This window comes from Chiloscyllium punctatum, chromosome 30, assembly GCF_047496795.1.
Source record: "Chiloscyllium punctatum isolate Juve2018m chromosome 30, sChiPun1.3, whole genome shotgun sequence".
Taxonomy (NCBI): domain Eukaryota; kingdom Metazoa; phylum Chordata; class Chondrichthyes; order Orectolobiformes; family Hemiscylliidae; genus Chiloscyllium; species Chiloscyllium punctatum.
In genome coordinates, this window is record NC_092768.1 from 4,614,033 (window position 1) to 4,637,316 (window position 23,284).

At 42.9% G+C, this 23,284-nt stretch overlaps 1 protein-coding gene and 1 long non-coding RNA gene across 5 annotated transcripts in view; one reads left to right on the forward strand and one right to left on the reverse strand.

Annotated features, from left to right (window-relative positions):
• Nucleotides 1–3,754, reverse strand: part of LOC140455138 (uncharacterized) — a 20,057-nt gene extending 16,303 nt beyond the window's left edge. For both annotated transcript variants that reach the window (XR_011952784.1, XR_011952783.1), the window contains exon 1: nt 3,635–3,754. This is a non-coding gene — a long non-coding RNA (uncharacterized lncRNA). The remainder of the gene's footprint in view (nt 1–3,634) is intronic.
• Nucleotides 2,947–23,284, forward strand: part of LOC140455135 (uncharacterized) — a 26,382-nt gene continuing 6,044 nt past the window's right edge. For 2 of the 3 annotated variants that reach the window (XM_072549802.1, XM_072549804.1), the window contains exons 1-2: nt 3,750–3,854; nt 9,301–9,693. In XM_072549802.1, the coding sequence (XP_072405903.1) occupies nt 3,782–3,854; nt 9,301–9,693 (466 nt within the window). In that variant the 5' untranslated portion in view covers nt 3,750–3,781. Of the gene's footprint in view, nt 3,035–3,749; nt 3,855–9,300; nt 9,694–23,284 lie in introns of those variants that run through there. The other variant, XM_072549803.1, reaches the window with a different exon arrangement.

Below are 23,284 nucleotides of genomic sequence, written 5' to 3' on the forward strand. Positions count from 1 at the left end.
GCAATTGCACAAAAATAACAAAATGCAAACAAATATAAGGTATTAAACAAAAACCTTAATTCTAATTATGGATGTTCAGAAGGTGATTGATCAAACTACTCGCAGCCTTTGAGCTAGATTGTATTATAAAAGCATGAATCCACAAGATTTAAGAATTTTGTTTAGTGAAAGAAGCGGAAAGAGTTTGTATCAAATCGGGTAAAGAATTAGAAATAAGAGATTAATTGGATCATACGAGAAAAGGAAAAGTGAGAACAAAATTGAAACTGTAAAGTTTGGAAATTTTAATTCTTTCAACAATTCACTCTGAAGAATTAAGACTTCATGATTGAAATTGTTGAGGGGCTTTGTTTGGCAGACATTAACAGCACCTTGTATTTAAGTAGGAGCTTCAGCTAAGCAAAATGGCTCAAAGCATTCCAATTAAACCTGTTGGACTCTAACCTGGTGTTGTGTGATTTTTAACTTTGTACACCCCAGTCCAACACCGGCATCTCCAAATCATTTCAGAAGAGTAGTACTCAAACAAACTTTAACACCCAGCCATTTATAGAACCTAATTAGAGGTGCAAAGAGAAGAGAAGCAGAGCTATTTCAGGGGGAGGAATTCTGGAGTTAGGTTAAAGGCATAACTGCCAATGATGAAGTGATTATACTCAACAGTGCTCAAGAAGCTAGAGTTGAGAATAGCTAGCATCTTGAAGGAATGAAGGAGATGACAGAAACATGGAGTGATAGACAACACCGGGGTATTCAAATAATTGAGCTATTGCCTAACAGGGAGTAAAGCTAGATGAATGAGACTTGATGCAAGTTACGAAACTGAAAGCAGTTTCAGTTGATGGTGCTCAACATTACACAGAGTGTGACCAGATTACTTCATAATTTAATTTTCTGAGAGGCATTTACTGGGCATTTCATGTGCAGATCCTGTTGGTCTGATTACATGTGAGGCAAAGGTAAAAGAGACGATGCTTTGTGTGAGCATCAAGCCATGCCCTCTTTCTCCACCCCCCCCCCCCCTTCAAATGCACTAACAGTTCATTGTAGCAGCAAGTTTCAAATCTCGTTCACTGTGCAATTCCTAAATTATTTCGTGGTTGTCTCATTCCCAACTTTAACGCTGCGGTAGAAATTGAACATAATTTGTCGAAGTTTCAGATTCCATTCCCATGTCTATCGCTCCTAAATCAAACATCAAATAAACAATCACATTGTATCATGATATCACCGAATGACATTGGAAATAAGTGATTCGCTATTACACTTGAACTCATTATGCTGCAGGGTCCTGTGAATGTTCAATTTCTTTCTGCGTGACTCCCATATTAACAGTGACTGGACTCGAAACTTTATCTTTGTTTTTCTCTCTCTCTCTCCCTTTCCCCCACCGACGCTGCCAAACTTGCTGAGTTTCTCCAGAACTTTTGTGGGGTTTTTTTTGTTTCAGATCTCCAGCTTCCCCAGTTCTTTGTTTCAGTTTTACCCTCACAAAGGCACCCTCGCCGTTTTGCACGCTGTTAGCTTTGGTTCCTTTGACAGTACCGCTGCGTGTTGCTCCATCTATTTCCGCTTGACTTCAAAGAAACGACCAACCTGTGTTTTCCACCTCCTTTCTCCCGGGAGCTCAGGGCTTCTCACAGCCCGACCACACACCTTCGTCAGATGAGCAACAACACCACTGAAGGGTGTGTGTTTTTTAAAAATAGCCCAGCTTATGAGCTGGACGGGGTGGGAGGGAGAGAGATGAACATGTTTTTAATCTGTGTTCACCCCTCAAACTGTTGGAAATGGTGTCGATGGGTCCTCGACCCTCCACAGATCGGATTACAGTTCATTCTTCTTTTGACTCGCAAAATGTACAAATCACACAAACACCAGGTTATAGTCCAACAGGTTTAATTGGAAGCACTAGCTTTCGGAGCGCCGCTCCTTCATCGGGTGGTGATAAATTTGCTATAAATTCTGTGTTTTACAATTGTGTCCTCCACAACCACCTGATGAAGGAGCGTCGCTCCGAAAGCTAGTGCTTCCAATTAAACCTGTTGGACTACAACCCGGTGTTGTGTGATTTGTAACTTTGTACACCCCAGTCCAACACCGGCATCTTCCAAATCGATGGTGAGAACCAGTGAAGTCGGAAGGCAGTGTGCTGCAGTCCCACGGTTTACTCTCCCCTCTCTGTGATACGAGGTAAATGACTGACTCGCCTGCTGCAAGGTGATCCATTGAGGCGAAGGATTCACTCTATTCCCCGGCAAAACAAAAATCTGTATTGCAACTGTTCAATTCTCCACGTTATGATTTCGAATTACGTGAAAATCTACGCTAAGCTGTAAGTTTTATTGGCGGTTGCTGGTCAAATATCTTTTGGGTTTTGCTTTTGAGAAAGGTGATAAAACACAGGGAGGTTACATACCAACGACCTTCCTGAGTCGAACCACCGCATCTTGGAAACTCGTTCAGTGGGGGAGGGTAAATTGAAGTGTGCACTGATATTAAAAGATCAGGCGTGCGGGGCGGGCTTTGTGGAGGATCAGTCTCGGTTAAAAGTCCCGAACCTTTTCGGTTTTGCTTTGCTTAGCGATCGGTTCAATGCATTCCACCGGGTTACACAGATAAGCTCGTCAGAAATATAAAATGTTTTCCCCGGGGCTGGAGTTTAACCTTATCGCCAACAGAGCAACTTGAAGGTTTGGTACTGCTATCCAGGTCACGTGAGCTGTCTTGCTCACCATGTCCTGCAGAGGGAGAGAGAGAGCAGTGACCAGGAGGTGTTACACAGAAGGAGAGAGGTTGACAGAGTTGCCCCAGAGAGTGTAGCATTGTCGGGGCTGCCCTCTCTGGGCTGAGGTGACCGCGTGACGACAAATCCGTCACCATTTACTCTTCCCCAACCACCTACTCCGAAAGCTAGTGCTTCCAATTAAACCTGTTGGACTATAACCTGGTGTTGTGTGATTTTTAACTTGGTACTCTTCCCCTCTCTCCTCCAGTACAGGAGCTGAGGAGAGGATTTACTTCACAATGGCAGGTGAGAGTCAGAAACCTATTATCACACCTTACATAATTGCATCAGGGTAATGAGGTAAAAACAATGACTGCAAGATGCTGGAAACCAGATTCTGGATTAGTGGTGCTGGAAGAGCACAGCAGACTCGGATGCTGCCTGAACTGCTGTGCTCTTCCAGCACCACTAATCCAGAATAAGGTATGATAATGTCTGCACAGCTCGCAAAACGCTCCTGTTCACTGTATCTCTGTACACGTTACAAAGATAAACCAAACGCACAATACCTAGGAGGTTAAATGTGAGCCACTCTGAGTGCTGCTTGTTTTGACAGGCTATTCGGAGGAAGTTGTTGCTGTTTCTGTGCTACTGTGGAACATCATTAGATTTGCTGCACCGCACTGGGCCACTTTGAGGATGTAACAAACCCCGTAGCTGTGGGGAGGAGGAACGGAGAGATTGCTAATTTACAGTAGGTACTGGAGCCTGAAATTGTTGGTGGGGGGGGGGGGGGGGGGTAAGTGGCGTGAAGTCAAGCAGGAACCGGGCTGTGTGACAGATTATTCTCAACAAGAAATGACATCCCATTCAAACACGGTCATATCTATTAAGTTAAATGTGTACCTCTCTCTCTCTCTCCCGCTCGCTCCATCAGCAACCGTGTGGTTTCTGACTCCATCCAATGACTGCTCCGCTTGCTTCCGCTGCCAATACAGGATCGCCCCAGTGAGCAGCTCCGGGCAGTGGCTTTTCCCCTTCCCGGGTGGGACTATGTACGAACAACGGAGCTTGTTACAATTTGCCAGCATGTTCTTCCTCAGCTGTTGTTTCACTCGCCTCTCCGGTAAGTAAAGTATCCATTACTTGCAGAAGTGCAGTTTCTGAGCGCCTCTTGGCTCCGTGTTTAATGGGGCATGACCTTTCCCTGGATTACTGTAAAAGAACCTCGGTTCCTGCTCCAGATCTTGCAGGCAGGCTGCCTTGAAGGGAGGAAGTTGTCCCCTGTTCCATCAAATGGAACTTGCCACTGAGCTAACTGTTCACAAGTGAATCAACCCATCTCCCAAATTAGTGCGCAAAGTGCGTGCTTCTATACATTGTCATCTTGAGACAGTTAGAAGTTTTTTTGTGTGTGTTTTAGATTAGATTAGGGTGGAAACAGGCCCAACAAACCCACACCGACCCTCCAAAGAGCAACCCACCCAGACCCATTCCCCTACATTTACCCCTTCACCTAACACTACGGGCAATTTAGAGTGGCCAATTCACCTAACCTGCACATCTTTGGGCTACGGGAGGAAACCGGAGGAAGACCACGCAGACACGGGGAGAATGTGCAAACTCCACACGGACCACACGCAGGATTTTATCACTAGGGCTGATCCTTCAGTACTGAGGGAAGGTGATAGTCTTCCCCTGCCTTCTCTTGCAATGTCCCTGGGGACAAGGTTCCGAGAGTCTCTCAGCTTGACCCTCTTGCCTCAGTTAGGAACGCGGCTGAAAAATGTGTTGCTGGAAAAGCGCAGCAGGTCAGGCAGCATCCAAGGAGCAGGAGAACCGACGTTTCGGGCATAAGCCCTTCCTCAGGAACGAAACGTCGATTCTCCTGCTCCTTGGCTGCTGCCTGACCTGCTGCGCTTTTCCAGCAACACATTTTTAAACTCTGATCCCCAGCATCTGCAGTCCTCACTTTTTTTCTCTGTTGGAAACGCGTTTGTCTCTGAGTCAAGGAGCTGCTGAGTTCAAGACTTGCGCGGCCTCAGATGCTAAACTTCCTCAGATCGACAAATTACCGATCAATGTGGTACTTTCTGTCAATCGTTGAGGTGCATTTATGTAGCGCAGTGTAGTTGAAAATAAAATTTGACACTCAACCACAGAGATGTTGGGCCCAAAGGTCAATTTGTCCAGCATTTTTAATGAGGAATGTGAAGTTAAAGGAATATAAGAAGGGATTTCCAAAACTTCGGGTTAACTGAAGCAATTGTGGAGTCATAAAGTTTTTTTTAAAGCCTGGAAAATGGCCCTTTCGCATCCAAACCGCCATCAAGCATCTTTCTATTCTAATCCCATTTTCTAGGGTATGCAATCTCACATAATGGGGCTTGCCTGAGAAATTCAGCAAAAGTACATTGTTTGACATTTACAGCAGACAATGTCCACCAAGGCAGAACTGGGGCAGTAAAACCGTCTCTCAGGATTGTGGGGTTAGAGGATTTCATACCCATTGGAAAAGACAAGTTTAGGGAAGGAGTTGAAAATGAACATTTGAAAACATCTTGATCAGGAGCTAATATAAATCAGAAAGTACTAGGGTGGTGGGGAATCCGACTCACTGTAAGACAAAGCATAGGTTGTAAAGTTTGTGATGGCTTAAACATAGGTGAATATTGGAGATCAGTCAGTATGCACGTTGGTGGGGAAGAATTGCTTAAAACTCGACACATCTTTATCTGGATTAGTGGTGCTGGAAGAGCACAGCAGTTCAGGCAGCATCCAACGAGCAGCGAAATCGACGTTTCGGGACATCTTTATCTCTCAATCAACATAGTTAAAGCAGATTGGACACTAGAGACAGCTTTACAGTGTGTAAATTGATGCTGTACTTCTTACATTAAACAGAGATCACAATTCAAAGTTTCCTTCAGTGGAAGTAAAGAACTTTGGGACACTGAGATCAAGCAACACATGGTACAAAAGGACGCTTCAGCTTATTTGTAATTTGTGGACAAATTGGTTGTGATGTTTGCTACAGTTGCTGTTTTTGAAATGCTGTCAGTGTTGGTTTGTAGGTAATACACAAAGGAAATAAAGGTATTTAGGTGTAAATTCTGACGGCATTATTCTTTGATGAAAAAATGCAGGTGTTTGGTGGCTTAGCACAAATGGGAGCCACGGCTGAGATTTTGAGAACAGAACAAAAGAATCCTATTCAACAAGGAGCATAAGATGGACTCCTCTCTCCACTGGTATTCAGAGCTGTTGATCATTTCCATCATCCGCAGTAGTGTTTTTTTTTGCTGCCGAATTGAGGGCTGATCGAACTGGAGTGTTTAAAATGGTGAAAGGACTGATCAAATGGAGAGAAATTACTTCCTCTGTAGTGTCAGTTCAGAACAAGGCGTACAAGCTTAAAAATAGAACCGGGCTTTTCAATAGAGACACGTTTTCGCACAGAAGTTAGTGGAGATCTGGAACAATATGGTGATCTTAAACTGAAACAGAATGTTAGGTCGACGGCATATAGAAAAACTACCAAGTGTGCCAAAATTGCTGAAAACTAACAGTGTGTAAAAGTTAGACACTTGTGTGTTTTAACACTCCTCACTACTAAAACCTCCATCCCCATGTTCAAATGTAAATGTAAGTAGTCATTTTTTTCCAATGATTTAGCAATATCTTGACATAATGTAACGTAGATAGTGGTTTATTTCTATTTAGTAATGAGGACACTGTGAAATAAGTTTAAAAGTGTCACAAGTTGTGTTTTTGGGCTCCATATTTTTAAATAATGAAGGTGTTCAATAGGAGAAACTGTTCACACACCTTGGTAATTCCAAAATCTATGAGCCATAAATTTAAGAAATGGATCAATTAAAGAATTTAGGTAGGTATTTTATTGTTTTAAATAGAGTTATGAACTTGTAGAATTTACTGTCACATTGAAGAAAGTAACTTTAATACATTGAAAAGGAAGCTTGGTTTTCACACAAACAGTAGTTTGCCCTTAGTTACTCTTTTATTTTTAAAAAACTGGATTTTCATCTTAAATGCCCACTGAAATCGCCACAAAAGTGAAATGATGGCCATTCTGCAGACAAAAAATTTCCGGAGGTGAGAGAAATTAAATGCAGGTATGCTATATCCTTACCAATTTGTTCTTTCCCAAAGTTCCTGGGTTTCCTGTGAGCACAGCTTTGTGGAATTTGGGGTGTCCTAAAATTGTGGAAAGAGTCATATAAACTTCTAATCTACTAACTTCTCATCTCGGCATTAAAATCATCCACACTACCTTCTGCAAAGGGTGACGGAGTTGGCAAATAGCTAAAATCTAATGCAATTCATCACAAAAGTCATAGAACCCTGAGTTGTATCACTTTGCTTTTAGACAGTGATCAGACTAGAATGTTTAATAAAGCAAATGGGTTAGACAGGATAGCGAGAGAAATAAATGTTTCTCTCTGTTCAGGAAGTCCTGAACACCAGCTTTGAGTTAGATTCAGGCTACTCAGGAGTGAACCTCAGAATGTGCATTTCCACAAACTGGGTAGTAGAATTTTGGAATTCTCTCCCCTAAAACGTTATAGGCAATGGGCAACTGAGATATTCAGAATGAAATGAGCAGATATTTTATTCATTTAAAAGGTATAGAGAAAGGTCACTCAAGAACAGGTTAGCAGAGTTGAGGTTCAATCTGCTTTTAATACAACCAGTAGTCATTTTACTTTTAAAGTCACAGATATCTCGACATGAAGATATGACTGATAGAGGAATCAGTGTCCACATTATACATCGAAGAGTGTGGTACTGGAAAAGCCCAGCCAGTCAGGCAGCATCAGGGATGATGAAGGGCTTATGCTCAAAATGTCAACTCTCCTGCTCCTTGGATGCTGTTTGACTGGCTGTGCTTTTCCAGCACCATACTCTTCGACTCTGATCTCCAGCATCTGCAGTCCTCACTTTCTCCACATTAAACCTGCACTTCAGTTGACTGTCTCTAATTGTTATCCTGATTCATCTTCAAGATGATTCATGTATTTAATCAATTTACAGATCTGATGAACAAAGTGTACGGTGAACGTACTCATTGTATTTCTGGGACGATTCTCTCTGGTCTGTATGGTACAATTACTTGAGAGTCCAGTCTCCAAAATATAGCAAAATATGATTGTGAGAGGCAATTTGTAAGTTGGGTGAATATAGGAAGTTGATAAATTGTGACTGATCTGATTTTGATCTCAACTCCACTTTCCTGCTCACCTTTGGAACCATAAAGAAACAGTTGCAACCAAGCCTACTTATATATTTCATTGCTGCTGGTAATAAAGGCCAACATTGCACTTGTTTTCCAAGTCATTGGCTGTACCTTGTTAAAATTTTTTAAACAATTTAATGTACCAAGCCACCTTTGTACCATAACACATTGCAATCTCTTTCTACTCAAATGGTAAATTGTTTTTCTATTCTTCTGACCAAAGTGAATGAAGCAAAACCAACAAGAAAAAAGTGAAGAAAATGAGTAACAACAGCTAGAAATACTATGATGCAAGAACAGAGGGGATTCATTCAGGTCTTCAAGCTTGTTCTGGTATTTGATGTGATCAAAGCTTTTTTGAAACCTTGCCTCATACCCTTTAAACCTTTTGGCTAAATCTATTCATTTCAGATTTCAAAATTGACAATTGACCTAGTATTGTTTTTTCTGCATATTATATGGGAGTTCCATGAGAACAGAAACTGGTTGGTATTTTGGGTTCATAGGAACAGGAAAAGGCTATTCATCCCCTCAAGCTTGTTCCACCATTGGTAAGATTCTAACTCCACATACCTGCCTTTGGCCCACGTCTCTTAATACATTGGCTTAACAAAGCAGTGGGTTCAGTAGGGTAGATAGTGTAGTGGCTGTGTTAATATATCTGAGAAATCTCACAATTCAGAGGATGCAAGATTAAATCCAATTTGATTTAATTTCAAATTGGAGCTGGCTGTGGTGACATTGAAGCAGTCGAGTTGATTTTAAGTCATAGCTCCCATACCTCTTGACTGGACTTAAATAGATGACTTCCTCTAAAATAGCTTCTGAAGCCGATCAGTTAATACGCAATCTCAAACCATCAGTACTTCCTTCAGGCAACCAGTGACAGGCAATAAATTCTTACAAGCCAAAGAACCAACTCAAATAGTCCTGTCTCACACTTTAAATAAGTCAGAAACAGTACAGCATTCATAAAGGTAGAGAGTAAAAGTGAAGGAAAGATAGCCACATTTTGGAAAGGAATGTTGGAACTTTTGAATTTCTCGTGTAAAGTTGCTATCCTCAGTTATGTCTTTTTTTGACACATTATTGATTTTTAAGAACATGCCAGCATTTTTGGAGATGTTTATTAGAAGTTTTAATTTTTTTTGTGGAAAGTTGCTTATCTTTTGTTTTGGATTTCTGACACCATCAGCTCGTCCATCTCTCTCTCTCTCTCTCTCTACCTGGAGATTTCACTGTGTAAAATGTAACTGACGGGATGAGACTGTGCGATGCGGTTGGAAACTGATGTCGTGTTTTGATCTTGTTGCAGCCTCTAGAAGCGGTGTCACCCTGAGTGTCCCTCAGAGAGAAGTGAACGGGACCGTGAGCCAGCTTGTCAAACTCTCTGTCTCCTATTTCACACTCACACCCTACTCCACGTTGAAGATCCAGTGGCGTTTATTCTCCGAAAATACTCCATTCGTGACCCTAAGCCGATCAAACTGCTCTCCAGATCCTGTCACATCCCGGTATAACTGTACAGATCACTGGGCAACACGGCCTTCCTACCGGCACCGAGTTCACCTCGACCCAGACACTGGATCCCTGTGGCTGCGGGATTTTCAATCCAATGACAGCGGCGTGTATGTGATATCAGTTTACAGAGATGGTGTGAGCACAGCTACTGAAGGGAATGTGACTTTAACCGTTTATAACGAGACAGGTAAGAGTTTACAATCTGCCCATTTAACTTGTTTAAGGGGCAGGGGGTTGATGTACAGGAATACTTAAAAAGACTTGAATTGCTTACGGATTCTGGATAGGAGTCTTGAGACGAGATATAGAATCAGAACACGTGGGATTAAATTTGACCCTCCTCTCTGGGTGGCATGTATCGGGGATAGTGGAGGGGACAGGACCGGTCAGAGCGAAAGAAGGCACAGGGACAGTTAATGGTGTCAGCTCAGAGGGAGAGAAGGCATATGAAGGGCTACGGTTACAGGGTCAAGGCCAATGGGTTGGTGTTCAAGGGCGACAAAGGGGCAAGGGATGATAGAGGGTGGGTTCAGTGAGGGGAGGGAAGTTGGATTGTGATTGAGAGAGGGTACACAATGGGATGATCAAGTTTGGAAGGTGATGTGAAAATTTCCTTTCACTTTAACACCGTCAGGGTGAGAATGCAATCTTTGGGCACGAGGAGAGTTTTTATTTCCCAGTGGATGGAGTTAAATTTAAGCTGAATTGACCCATTAAAGAGACTGATGATGAACCATGGCACAGACACAACTATTAAAGGGAATGTGACTTTAACCATCCATAATCAGACAGATCCTGATCCATTCCGTCGTGTGCTGTCCTCTGCATTGTTCCCTCTGAACACAGGGACATCCAGTGAGAGGGGGGGGCGGAGGGCTGCAGGAGGGGAAACCACTGAGGGGTCAGCTTCTGCTAATGGAGGAGGATGGAAGTTAGCAGCAAAGTACTGGGGGGGGGGGTGCAGAAGCTGAGATGGGGGAATGCAAAAGGGTAAAGTAACCATTGTCTCACTCTCCCATGACAGACAACTGGTTTAACCTGAGGGCTAGGAGAGAACTTGGAAAGTTTAGGATAACCATCCTTGGGTGACTCAGTGGTTAGCAATGCTGCCTCACAGCACCAGGGACTCTGGTTCCATTCCATTCATGGGCAACTGTTGGTGTGGAGTTTGCACATTTACCCTGTGTCTTTCCTCCCTCGGTCCAAAAATGTGCAGATTAGCTATGGGTAAAGGGTGGGTCGAGATGAAATGCTCTTTGAAAGGTCACTGTGGACTCAATGGGCTGCTTCCACGCTGTAGGGATTCAACAAATCTAACCTCGGCCTGTACAGGATTTGAACCCATGCTTTTGGTGTCACTATATACAGCAAACCAGCTATCCAGCCAACTGAGCTAACCAATCCCCTTTATAGGGTGATTGACATTTAAGTTTCAGAATGACTGGAGGATGGGCAAGATACAAACTAGGAATGGTAGTCGCAGGAGACACGCTGTGAGAGAAGGCCAGGGTCGTGCAGAACAGAACAGATAGGGAGAAGCTGTTCCTCCTCATAAAAGGAAGAAGAACACGAGGGTTATAGAGTTAAATTGCTGGGCCAATGAAACAAGGGTGAAATGAGGAAAAACATCTTCAAATAGTGAGCAGTTAGGATACGGAATATACTGTCTGTGGTGAAGATAGGTTCAATTGAGGCATTCAATAGACCATTTGATGATTACAGGGGTCTCCAATTTACAAATGTCTGACATACAAATATTAGCACTTACAAACTTGGTCTTACAACACCAGGTTAAAGTCCAACAGGTTGATTTGAGAGTGCTGCTCCTTCATGTGGCTGTGGAGCAGGAACATAAGAGACAGAATTTATGCAAAAGGCTACAGTGGCATACAGCTGAAATTGTAGATTGAACAAATCTAGATTGTTAAGTCTGTCTTCTTTTAGAATTAATTTGCTTGGTTTGGTTCTTTTATATATAAATCCCAGAACTACTTTTAAGTTACATTCTCAAGATAATTTAAAGTTTTATAACAAAAAGTGACATCTCAGCTCAGACAATTCCTTAAAGGTGTGAGATTAAAGTCTGTCTGTGTCCCAATCTTGAGTCAGACTGGTTCTATTTCCAAAGTGGTATTTGCAAAATATTATATGGATTGACTGCCTGCAGGTTCTGCATTTTTTGAGCAAAATATAATTCTACAAAATCAAATTCATTCCATAACCTTATATTTGTGTGCTCATGCAGGAGAGAGACAGAGTGGGTGTCTAAAAGATGAAAGACTTAACAATCTAGGTTTGTTCAATATATCATTTCAACTGCACGAGGCTGTAATCTTTTGCTTTAAATTCTGTGCCTTGTGGTTCTGCTTCACAACCACCTGATGAAGTAACAGCGCTTCAAAAGCTAGTACTTCCAAATAAACCTGTTGGACTACAACCTAGTGTTGTGTGATTTTTAACTTTGTCCACCCCAGTCCAACACCGGCACCTCCACATCAAACCCGATCTTATACAGGGATGTAATGTTAAAGACCTGACATACCAACATTTCATGTACAAACAGCTCCTTTACATTGTGTTCCACTTGTGTTAAAATCGACTCCAGGATGGAACCCATTCCCAATCCTGTCATTTGGATAGAGATGGTGTACATGAATATGGGGAGAAGGCAGGAAAATGGCATGGGGTAATGGAACCGGGAGCTGAATGACCTCCTCCTGTGCTGTAACAATTCTGTATTGAAGGTGACAGTGGCATTGAATGTCTTCACCAGAAGGTCTTTCCAGGGGTCCATTGGGCATATGTCCAATGAAAGGCTATGCAGACAGTGTGAAAGAACAGAACTCACACTCGTAGAATAAGGGCAAAATATAAGTGGTTTACTCACATATATGTGGGGAGCAGCTCAAAGGCTCTCCAGTGAGCTACACACATTCACGACTTTTATACATAAAATATGGTTACACACCACATACTGGTGGGTAATGTACGTGTCACTAGTCTTGGTACATTTCACATGTAACAATGCTTAAACCACCAGTCCAGTAGCTGAACTGCCTTACACAAAATGGAACTTTATTACAGTTAAGTGGGATTGACTCATTCAAAGGTGTTCTCTAAAAATAGTAGAAAATTAACATATTCTCCAAATAGTATTACACTGTAGTTTAATTAGCCATCCTGATTGGTCAGAAGGTGCAAGTTTGACTCGTGACATGAGACATGGGAGTTACCCCAGTCATAGAGTTGTACAGCACAGAAACAGGCCCTTCGGCCTAATTCATCCATGCTGACCAGATATCCTAACCTAATATCAGCCCATTTGCCAGCATTTGCATATTCTCTAAACCCTTCCAATTTATATACCACCAATCCAGATGCCTTTTAAATATTGCATTTGTACCAGCCTCCATCACTTCCTCTGGCAGATCATTCCATACATGCATCACCTCTGCATGAAAATGTTGCCCCTTAGGTCGCTTTTAAATTTCTCCCCCCTGACCCTAAACCTATGTGCTCTAGTTCTGGACTCTCCCACCCCAGGGAAAGACCTTGTCTATTTATCCTATCCATACCCCTCATGATTTTATAAAGCTCTATAAGTCCACCCCTCAGCCTCTAATGCTCCAGGGAAAATAACCCCAGCCTATTCAGCCTCTCCTGGATTTCTACAGAAGATTCATTGGCTGATACAGACAGAGGTTTTGAGTTATGACCTGAAACTATGAGGAGACCCTCCGTTATCTTTGTGCCCAATTGCACCATATCTTAACTTCACAAACTCAGCGAGTCTTTCTTTCCTTGTTACCAGTCAGTTTATCAAAGGGGAAAAGATCATTCTTTGTGTCTTCCATTTCCTGCTCTCTGACATCTGTCCTATATGTTTGTACAGTGTTCTCTCAGTAATTTTCCACATTATGAGCCAGTCTGCATTAACCCTCTAAATTCTATGCTATCATTTTTAATACTGCACTGTTTTTGTCTTTTATTTTACTTTTCACTTCCTTTCACCCTCAATGTCCCAGTCTGCCATGAACAAATGCTAAATACGTCTTGAACGTGGTAGACCTCTTCTTCGGAAGAGCAAATGAAAAGTTCAGTACAGACCCTGAGAACCAGGCAGCCAATACAGTGGGACTTGACGCAATATCAGAATCCTTCAAATATTGGGGCATAATGATCTTTACACACATGGCACTGAGAGTTGCACACATTAACAGATAGCAGCTTCACCCTATGAAAATGCAGGTAGTCTGTGTTCAAAGGAGACCAACCTTGCAGGTCTCAGCCAGGGAGCTTTTCGTGATGCACATGACCAGAAGAACTTGCAAGTGGCACAAGTGTTTGTTCCACCTCCTCATTGCTTACAGGGCTGGCTCAATGGTAACACAGAGGATTTGGCTGAAGGCATCCATAATGAATGTGCAAAGTGCAGCAGAGAAGAAGTACAATGTTCAACCAAGAGCAAAAAATGAGGTTCTGTTGTTTGGACCATTCATTTAGAACATGTCAAGCACTCGCACAGATCATATCCAGGATCATTGTGAAATATCCAGGAACCTCGACCAGTAAAGAGGGTTTTGCAGAATTGGAAAGCGGAGGACCCAGATATCGCCCTGGTAAGGGAGGAAGGGGCAAGCACTGCTGATGAGGGAGTGAACAGCACCAGTAGCCAGCATTATAAAGCTATATTGTTTGGAAGGCTGGGATTCCCTATTGAGCACAGATGATTTTGTTTAATTTCATTGCTCTGGTGCTGCATTAAGTTTTGCTCTTCCACCTTGAAACCCTTGATGCTTTAAATCTGTATTTGGGTCGATCTGAAGACAAATGCTTCTGCAAAATGTGCTGGATCAGCACCAGCAGGAATGTTTAGATAACACAACATCTACCATAACCTCTGTAAAATGCTGCAGCTCCATGGCACAAGCAAACCCATGTGCATACTGCATCAGAAGCTGAATGCATTCCTAATTTGGTTGTGATGTACTCAAGACTCACTGTTGCGTGCTCCAAGTGGGGAAATCCCTTGCAAACAACTCAGTTACGCAAGGCAGCACTGCCTCAGCCACAGATACTGCTGAAATTACAGCCTCGGAAGGATGATAATCAGAGCAAGCTAACAAGTTGATGGATGCATTCCAAACCTACAAATGATGCCCTAGTTTCATTCCTAACCATCAGAATAACTAAAGATGACTGCTACTGATGAGGTGCTGCAGTAACTGGTGCACCATATATCCACATTATCTGAGGCTGATCAAGAATGAAAAGGTAATGACCTCAAACGGATGCAATCATTGCAGCAAATAACATCACAATTCAAACATTCTAACTTGAGATTTGAACACACAAACGGCTCTAAATTCATGAAGCAGGGATTCTTTGTACCACTTGCTGCTTGATCAATAGAAAACAGGAGGGAAGTTAAGGATAACCAAGGAACTCTGCAAAGTATGGAAATGGTACAAAATAAAAAAGACGAAGAAGACACTGGTGGGAGGAACTTTCAAGTCCCTTGACAGTAGCTGTTCTGTCAGACACAGAATCAGTCCTTGGAATGGGTCCTAATCCTTGCAGGGAGGTTTGCCAATGCTGTTGGGGAGTTTTAAACTAATTTAGCAGGGGGATGGGGAACAGAGTAGATGTAAAATTAGGAGCAATGTCCACTCAGATATAGAAGGACTGCTAGGACAGTCCAGTAGACATGACAGGAGAAGACACACAGGGGGTCTAGAATGCTAAATTATATATATTTTAATGCAAAGAACTTAACTGGTAATGATGATGAACTCAGATGAACATTTATCAGCTTGTGGAAATATGATATTGTTGCCATTGCTGAGACATGTTTGAAGGAAGGGCTGGACTGGCAGCTCAATATTACAAGATGTAGGTGTTTCAGACACAGTATGCGGGAATGTAAGAGAGGTAGGGCATCGTGTTATTGATAAAGAAAACCATCACTGCAGTAATGAGCGATGACATACTAGAAGGATCTTCAAATGAGGTCATTTGGGAACAGCTTAGACATAAAAAAAGGGGCGATTACCTTAAACTGCAGCCCTGCCAACAGTCAGAGGGAGATAGAAGAGTAGACATACAGGCAAATCCCAGGAAGGTGCAAGAGAAACAGATTCATAGGTGTAGGGAACTTCAGCTTTGCTAACATTAGCTCGGATTGCCTTAATATGAAAGGATTAAACAGGGTAGAATCTTTAAAGTATATCCAGGAGACCGTTTCATGCCAATATATAGATAATCCTAGTAGAGATGGGGCAGTGCAAGACCTAATCTGAGGGTGTGAAGCCGGTGAAGTGGTTAAGTATTTTGGGAATAGTGACCAGAACTCCATCAGTTACAAAGTCATTATGGAAAGCAATAAGGACACAGCAGAAATTAAGTGTCTAACTGATTTCACTATAGAGTCATAGAGATGTACAGCACGGAAACAGACCTTTCAGTCCAACTCGTTCACGCCGACCACATATCCCAACCTAATCTAGTCCCATTAGCCATCACTTGGGCCTCTGAACCCTTCCTATTCATGTACACATCCAGATGTCTTTTAAATGTTGTAACTGTACTTGCCTCCACCACTTCGTCAGGCAGTTCTTCCCAGACACACGCCACCCTCTGCATGAAAAAGTTGCCCCTTAGGCCTCTTTTATATCTTCCCCCTCTCACCCTAAAGCTATGCCCTCTGGTTCTGGATTCTCCCACCCCAGGGAAAAGACCTTGTCTATTTACCCTGCCCATGCCCCTCTATAAGGTCACCCCTCTATAAGGTCACCCCTCAGCATCCGATGCTCCAGGGAAAATAGCCCCAGCTTATACAAGCTCTCCCTGTACCTCAAATCCTCTAACCCTGGCAACAACTTCGTAAATCTTTTCTGAATCCTTTCAAGTTTCACAACATCCTTCTTATAGAAAGGAGACCCGAACTGCATGCAATATTCCAAAAGTGGACTAACCAATGTCCTGTAACAGCTGCAACATGACCTCCCAACTCCTATATGCAATGCTTTGACCAATAAAGGAAAACATACCAAACACCACCTTCACTATCTTATTTATGTGTGACTCTACTTTCAAGGAGCTATGAACCTGCACTCCAAGGTCTCTTTGTTCAGCATCACTCTCCAGGACCTTACTATTAAATGTACAGTCCGTCCTGCTCTGATTTGCTTTTTCTAAAATGCAGGACCTAACACTTATCTAAATTAAACCCCATCTGCCACTCCTTGGTCCCCTTATTCATTTGATCAAGATCCCATTGTAATCTGAGATAACCTTCTTCACTGTCCACTACACCTCCAATTTTGGTGTCATCTGCAAACTTACTAACTATAACTCCTATGTTTACATCCGAATCATTTATACAAATGAGGAAAAGCAGTGGACCCAGCACCAATCCATGTGGCACACCACAAGCCTCCAGTCTGAAAGATAATCTTCCACCATCACCCTCTGTCTTCTTGCTTTGAGTCAGTTCTGTATCCAAATAGCTAGCTTTCCCTGTATTCCATGAGATCTAACCTTGCTAACCAGTCCCCCAAGAGGAACCTTGTCGAACACCTTACTGAAATCCATATAGATCACGTCCCGCACTCTGCCCTCATCAATCCTGTTTGTTACTTCTTCAAAAAACTCAATCAAGTTAGTAAGACAGGTGGGATTAAGGAAATCCCCAAGGCTTTTTATATATATGTTAAGAGTCGGAAAATTACTAGGGAAACAGTTGGACCTATTAGAAACCAAAAGCAGGAAACTGTGAATAAAGCTAGTGGCTGTGGGTGAGGTCTTAAGCAAATACTTCACATCTAATTCACAGAGGAGAAAAGTGCTTTCACTGGAGATTTCATTTGGGATAGTGAGGTTCTTAAACATGTTAAGATTAATTAGGAGGAGATACTTGATGTTTTAGCAGGCATTAAGGTGCACAAATCCCCAGGGCCTGATGCGATGTATCCCAGACTTCAATGGGAGAGAAGGGAGGAAATTGTTGCAGCCCTGAGGGAGATATTTAACATTTTGCTGGCCACTGGTGAAGTGCCAGATGAACTGGAGGATGGCTAATGCGGCCAGTTTGTTCAAGCAGGGATGGGCCAGGTAATTATAGACCAGTTAGTCTGACCTCACTGCTAGGGAAATCATTGGAAAATATTCTGAGAGATAGGATTAATCAATCCTTGGAAAGGCAGGGATTGATCAGATAGAGACAGCATGGACTTTCTTTTTTGAGGGATATCATGTCTAATTTAATTGAGCTTTTGAAAAGATTACTAAATATATTGATGAAGGTAGTGCAGTTGATGTGATTTAGACGGACTTCAGTAAGGCCTTTGATAAGGTCCCACAGGAAGTCTAAAAGATAAAAGCCCATGGGATCGAAAGCTATTCGGCAAACTGTATCCAAAATTGGCTTACAAGAAGGCAAAGGGTGGTGGTGGAGAGTTGTTTTTGTAATTGAAAACCTGTGACCAGAGATGAAGCACAGGGGTCAGTGCTGAGACCCTTACTGTTTGTTAAGCACATTATTGACATGGAGGTGAATGTACAAGTCTATAATTAGTAAGTTTGCAGTTGAGATGAAAATTGGTTGTATTGATCAGGAGAAGAATGGTCTCAGGCTAGAGTCTAATATTAGTACCCCACCAACCACCGCATACATCACATTATTCTTCGCCACTGCAGCCACCTACAAACGGACCCCACCACCACAGATATATTTCCCTCCCTACCCATATCAGCATTCTAATAAGACCATTCCCTTCGCAACTCCCTCGTCAGGTCCACACACCCCTTCCAGCCCACACCCACACCCCACTCCCTTCTCCAGGAAGTGCAAAGCCTGCTCTCACACCACTCCCCTCCCCTCTGTCAAAGGCCCCAAAGGAATCTTCCACATCCATCAGAAATGTACCTATATCTCCACCAATGCCATATACTATATCTTTTGCAACCGATGAGGTCTCCTCTACATCGGGAAGACAGGACCCCCTCCTAGCGGACCATTTCAGAACACAACTCTGCACCAACCAACCCCACCATTCTGTGGCCGAACAGTTCAACTCCCCCTCCCACTCTGTCAAGGACATGAAGGTCCTGGGCCTCCTTCACTGCCAAACCGTTACCACCCAACACCTGGAGGAAGAATGCTTCATATTCCGCCTTGGGACCCTGAGCCACATGAGATTCATGTGGATTTCAACAGTTTCCTCATTTTCCCCTTCCCCCACGTTATCCCAGTCCCAAGCCTCCAACTTAACACTGCCCTCCTGACCTGACCATCACCTTTCCCATCTATCCGCTCCACCCTCCCCTCTGACCTACCACCTCCGCCCTCACCTTCATCCACCTATTGCATTCTCAGCTACCTTCCCCCCAACCCCCCCCCCCCCAGGCCCCACGACCCTCCCATTTATCTCTCAGTTCCCTGGCCCTCAAGCCTCATTTCTGATGAAGGGATTATGCCTGAAATGTTGATTCTCCTGTTCCTCGGATACTGCCTGACCGGCTATGCTTTTTCCAGCACCACACTCTTGACTAGAGTCTAATATTGACTAGATGGTACATTGGGCAAATGGTAAAAGAGACAGATGGCAGATGAAAGTAATCTCAATAAGTGTGAGGTGATGCATTTTGGCAGGTCTAATGAGAGAGGGATATACACAATAAATAGAAGGTCCCTAGGGAACACTGAGGAACAAAGAGACCTTGATGCCCAAATCCATAGATCACTGACGGTGTCGGGACAAGTACACAAGACAGTGAAGATGGCATTCGTTATACTGGGCTTCATTAATTGAGGCATTGAACACAGGAGTAAGGAAGCCTTTTTCCAACTTTTAAAAAAAATTGGTTAGACCACAGATGGAACACTGTGTGCAGTTCTGGTTACTATATTATTAGAAGGCATGTTCGCACTGGAAAGAGTGCAGAGGAGATTCACCGGTACGTTAGCTGGGATGAAACCTCTCAATTATGAGGAGAGACTGTTTAGAATGGGTTTGTTTTCCTTGGAGCAGAGGAGGCTGAGGGGGAATCAGATTGAGGTATACAAAAATTACAAGAGGCATAAACAGAGTAGATTGTGAGAATCTCTTCCCCAGTGCAGACATGCCTAAGACCAGACGGCATAAGTTTAACGTGAGAGTAATTAGTTTGGAGGAGATGTGAGAAATTGTTTTTTCACCCAGAAGGTGGTAGATATATGGAATGTACTGTGTGAGAGGGTTATGGAGACAAGTACTCTTGCAAGACTTAGGAAGTAAACCACACAAAATGGGGGAGATACTAAATGAATATTTTGCATCAGTATTTACTGTGGAAAAGGATATGGAAGATTATAGACTGTAGGGAAATCGATGGTGACATCTTGCAAAATGTCCAGAGAAACAGAGGAGGAAGTGCTGGATGTCTTGAAATGGTTAAAGGCAGATAAATCCCCAGGACCTGATCAAGAACTCTGTGGGAAGCTAGAGAAGTGATTGCTGGGCCTCTTGCTGAGATATTTGTATCATCGATAGTCACAGGTGAGGGGCCGGAAGACTGAAGGCTGGCAAACGTGGTGCCACTGTTTAAGAAGGGCGGTAAAGACAAGCCAGGGAACCGGTGAGCCTGACCTCGGTTGTGGACAAGTTGGAGGGAATCCTGAGGGACAGCATGTACGTGTATTTGGAAAGGCAAGGACTGATTAGGGATAGTCAACATGGCTTTGTGTGTGGGAAATCATGTCTCACAAACTTGATTGAGTTTTTGAAGAAGTAACAAAGAAGGTTGATGAGGGCAGAGCAGTAGATGTGATCTATATGGACTTCAGTCAGGCGTTCGACAAGGTTCCCCATGGGAGATTAGCAAGGTTAGATCCCATGGAATACAGGAAGAACTAGCCATTTGGATACAGAACTGGCTCAAAGGTAGAAGACAGAGGGTGGTGGTGGAGGGTTGTTTTTCAGACTGGAGGCCTGTGCCCAGTGAAGTGCCACAAGGATCGGTGCTGGGCCTTCTACTTTTTGTCATTTACATAAATGATTTGGATGCGAGCGTAAGAGGTACAGTTAGTAAGTTTGCAGATGACACCAGAATTGGAAGTGTCGTGGACAGCGAAGAGGATTACCTCAGATTACAACAGGATCTGGATCAGATGGGCCAATGGACTGAGAATTGGCAGATGGAGTTTAATTCAGATAAATGTGAGGTGCTGCATTTTGGGAAAGCAAATCTTAGCAGGGCTTATACACTTAATAGTAAGGTCCTAGGGAGTGTTTCTGAACAAAGAGACCTTGGAGTACAGGTTCATAGCTCCTTGAAAGTGGAGTCACAGTTAGATAGGTTAGTGAAGAAGGCATTTGGTATGCCTTCCTTTATTGGTCAAAGTATTGAGTACAGGAGTTGGGAGGTAATGTTGCGGCTGTACAGGACATTGGTTAGGCCACTTGTGGAATATTGCGTACAATTCTGGTCTCCTTTCTATTGGAAAGATGTTGTGAAACTTGAAAGGATTCAGAAAAGATTTACAAGGATGTTGCCAGGGTTGGAGGATTTGAGTTACAGGGAGAGGCTGAACAGGCTGGGGCTGTTTTCCCTGGAGCGTCTGAGGCTGAGCAGTGACCTTATAGGGGTTTACAAAATTATGAGGGGCATGGATAGGATAAGTAGTCAAAGTCTTTTCCCTGGGGTTGGGGAGTCCAGAACTAAAGGGTATAGGTTTAGGGTGAGAGGGGAAGATATAAAAGAGACCTAAGGGGCAACATTTTCACGCAGAGGGTGGTACGTGTATGGAATGAGCTGCCAGAGGATGTGGTGGACGCTGGTACAGTTGCAACATTTAAGAGTCATTTGGATGGGTATATGAATAGGAAGGTTGGAGGGATATGGGCCGGGTGCTGGCAGGTTGGACTAGATTGGGTTGAGATATCTAGTTGGCGTGGATGGGTTGGACCGAAGGGTCTGTTTCCATGCTGTACATCTCTATGACTCTAAGTATCTGGATGAGTTCTCAAAAGGCATCTTAGGCTATGGACGAAGTGCATGTAAATAGAATGAGCATAGTTTTGTGTTTTTCGATGGTGTAGACATGATAGGCCGAAAGGACTTTTCTCTGCTGTATGACTGTATGAGATAGTTAAGAAATTAATTAAAGGCAGTATATTAATCATCGGTAACGTAAATTTCATGAAGATTGGGAAAATTAAATTAGCTAAGGTTGCCATGAGCAAGCATTCATTGAATTCGGGGCAGAGAACAGTATGTTGTGGATCTAACCAAGGATCACGGTTTTTTGGATCTGGTAAGGTGTAATGAGGCAGGTTTAATAAATAATCTCTGGGTAAAAGAACCTTTGGGAACAGTGATGATTACATGATGGAACATAGCATTCAGTTTGAGAGTGAGAGATTTGGACCAGAAACAACTATCCTTAACTTAAATAAGACTAATTACTTTAAGGTGAGGGCAGCGTTAACCGGAGTGGACTGGAAAGGTGTTTAGCAGAAAAATGTAGTTGAGGAACACTGGCAGGTGCTTAAGAAAATCGTTCGTGACTCAAAGTAAATATATATCCTGGTGAGGCATAAAGATTCTAGGAAGGGTATAAACCAACCAATGTTTACGTAATAAGTTCAAATTGGATAAAAAAGCACACAAAGATTAGCGGTAAACCAGAGAATTGGGAAAGTTTTGAAAGCCAAGAAATGATGGTCAAAAAAAGAAGAGGGAGTAAATAACCTGTGAGGGCAAACTGGTGGGTAGTATAGAAACACACACCGAGCTTCTTTAAATGTACAAAAAAGAGCCAAAGTGAAAATAGGCCCCTTAGAGAATGAGGCTGGTAAAATAATCATAGAGAACTAGGAAATGGAAGAGGTGTTGAATACAGGTAGTTCTTCTCTAATGCGATGGGTGCAATTATGGAAAAATCGTGCTTTAGAAAGAGTGTTTAAAGTGTTGGTGATGTAATTGCAGTACAGCCAATGCACGTTTTAAAAGTTCACGTTTTAGAAACAGTGTCCCCAACTTGTCAATCGTGTTAAAGTGAATTTCCATTAACGGAATGCAGAACGCCCCGTAAATACTTTGCATCTGACTTCACAGTGAACAACATTCATCACATTCTAAACTGCTTAAACATTCGAGAGGTTTATGTGGGGAGAAAATAAACACAGTCAATATCACAAGAGAATGAATTATGTGAGAAACTAATGGGGTTAAAACTGATAGGTTCCCAGCATCAAATAGGATTTTAATAGAAGTAGCTTTGAGATAATGGATGTACTGGTAATCGTCCAAGAATTTATAGAGGACTGGAAAACTCCTTATTCAAAAGGTGAGGGAGCCAAAAAGATAACGTTAGGCCAGTGAGCTTATCTCCTGACATGAGGAAAATGTTTGAATCTGTTATAAAAAATGTAATGGTGGATCATTTGGAAACACATAGTATAAAGGGTGTACTGGCGCTGGAGGGGTGCAGAGGAGGTTTGATAGATTGATTCCAGAATTGAGGGGGTTGGTTTATGAGGAGTGGCTGAGTAGATTAGGGCGGCACAGTGGTTAGCACTGCTGCCTCACAGCGCCAGAGACCCAGGTTCAATCCCTGCCACAGGTGACTGTCTGTGTGGAGTTTGCACATTCTCCCCGTGTCTGCGTGGGTTTCCTCTAGGTGCTCCGGTTTCCTCCCACAGTCCAAAAAATGTGCAGGTTAGGTGAATTGGCCGTGCTAAATTGCCTGTAGTGTGAGGTGAAGGGGTAAATGTAGGGGAATGGTTCTGGGTGGG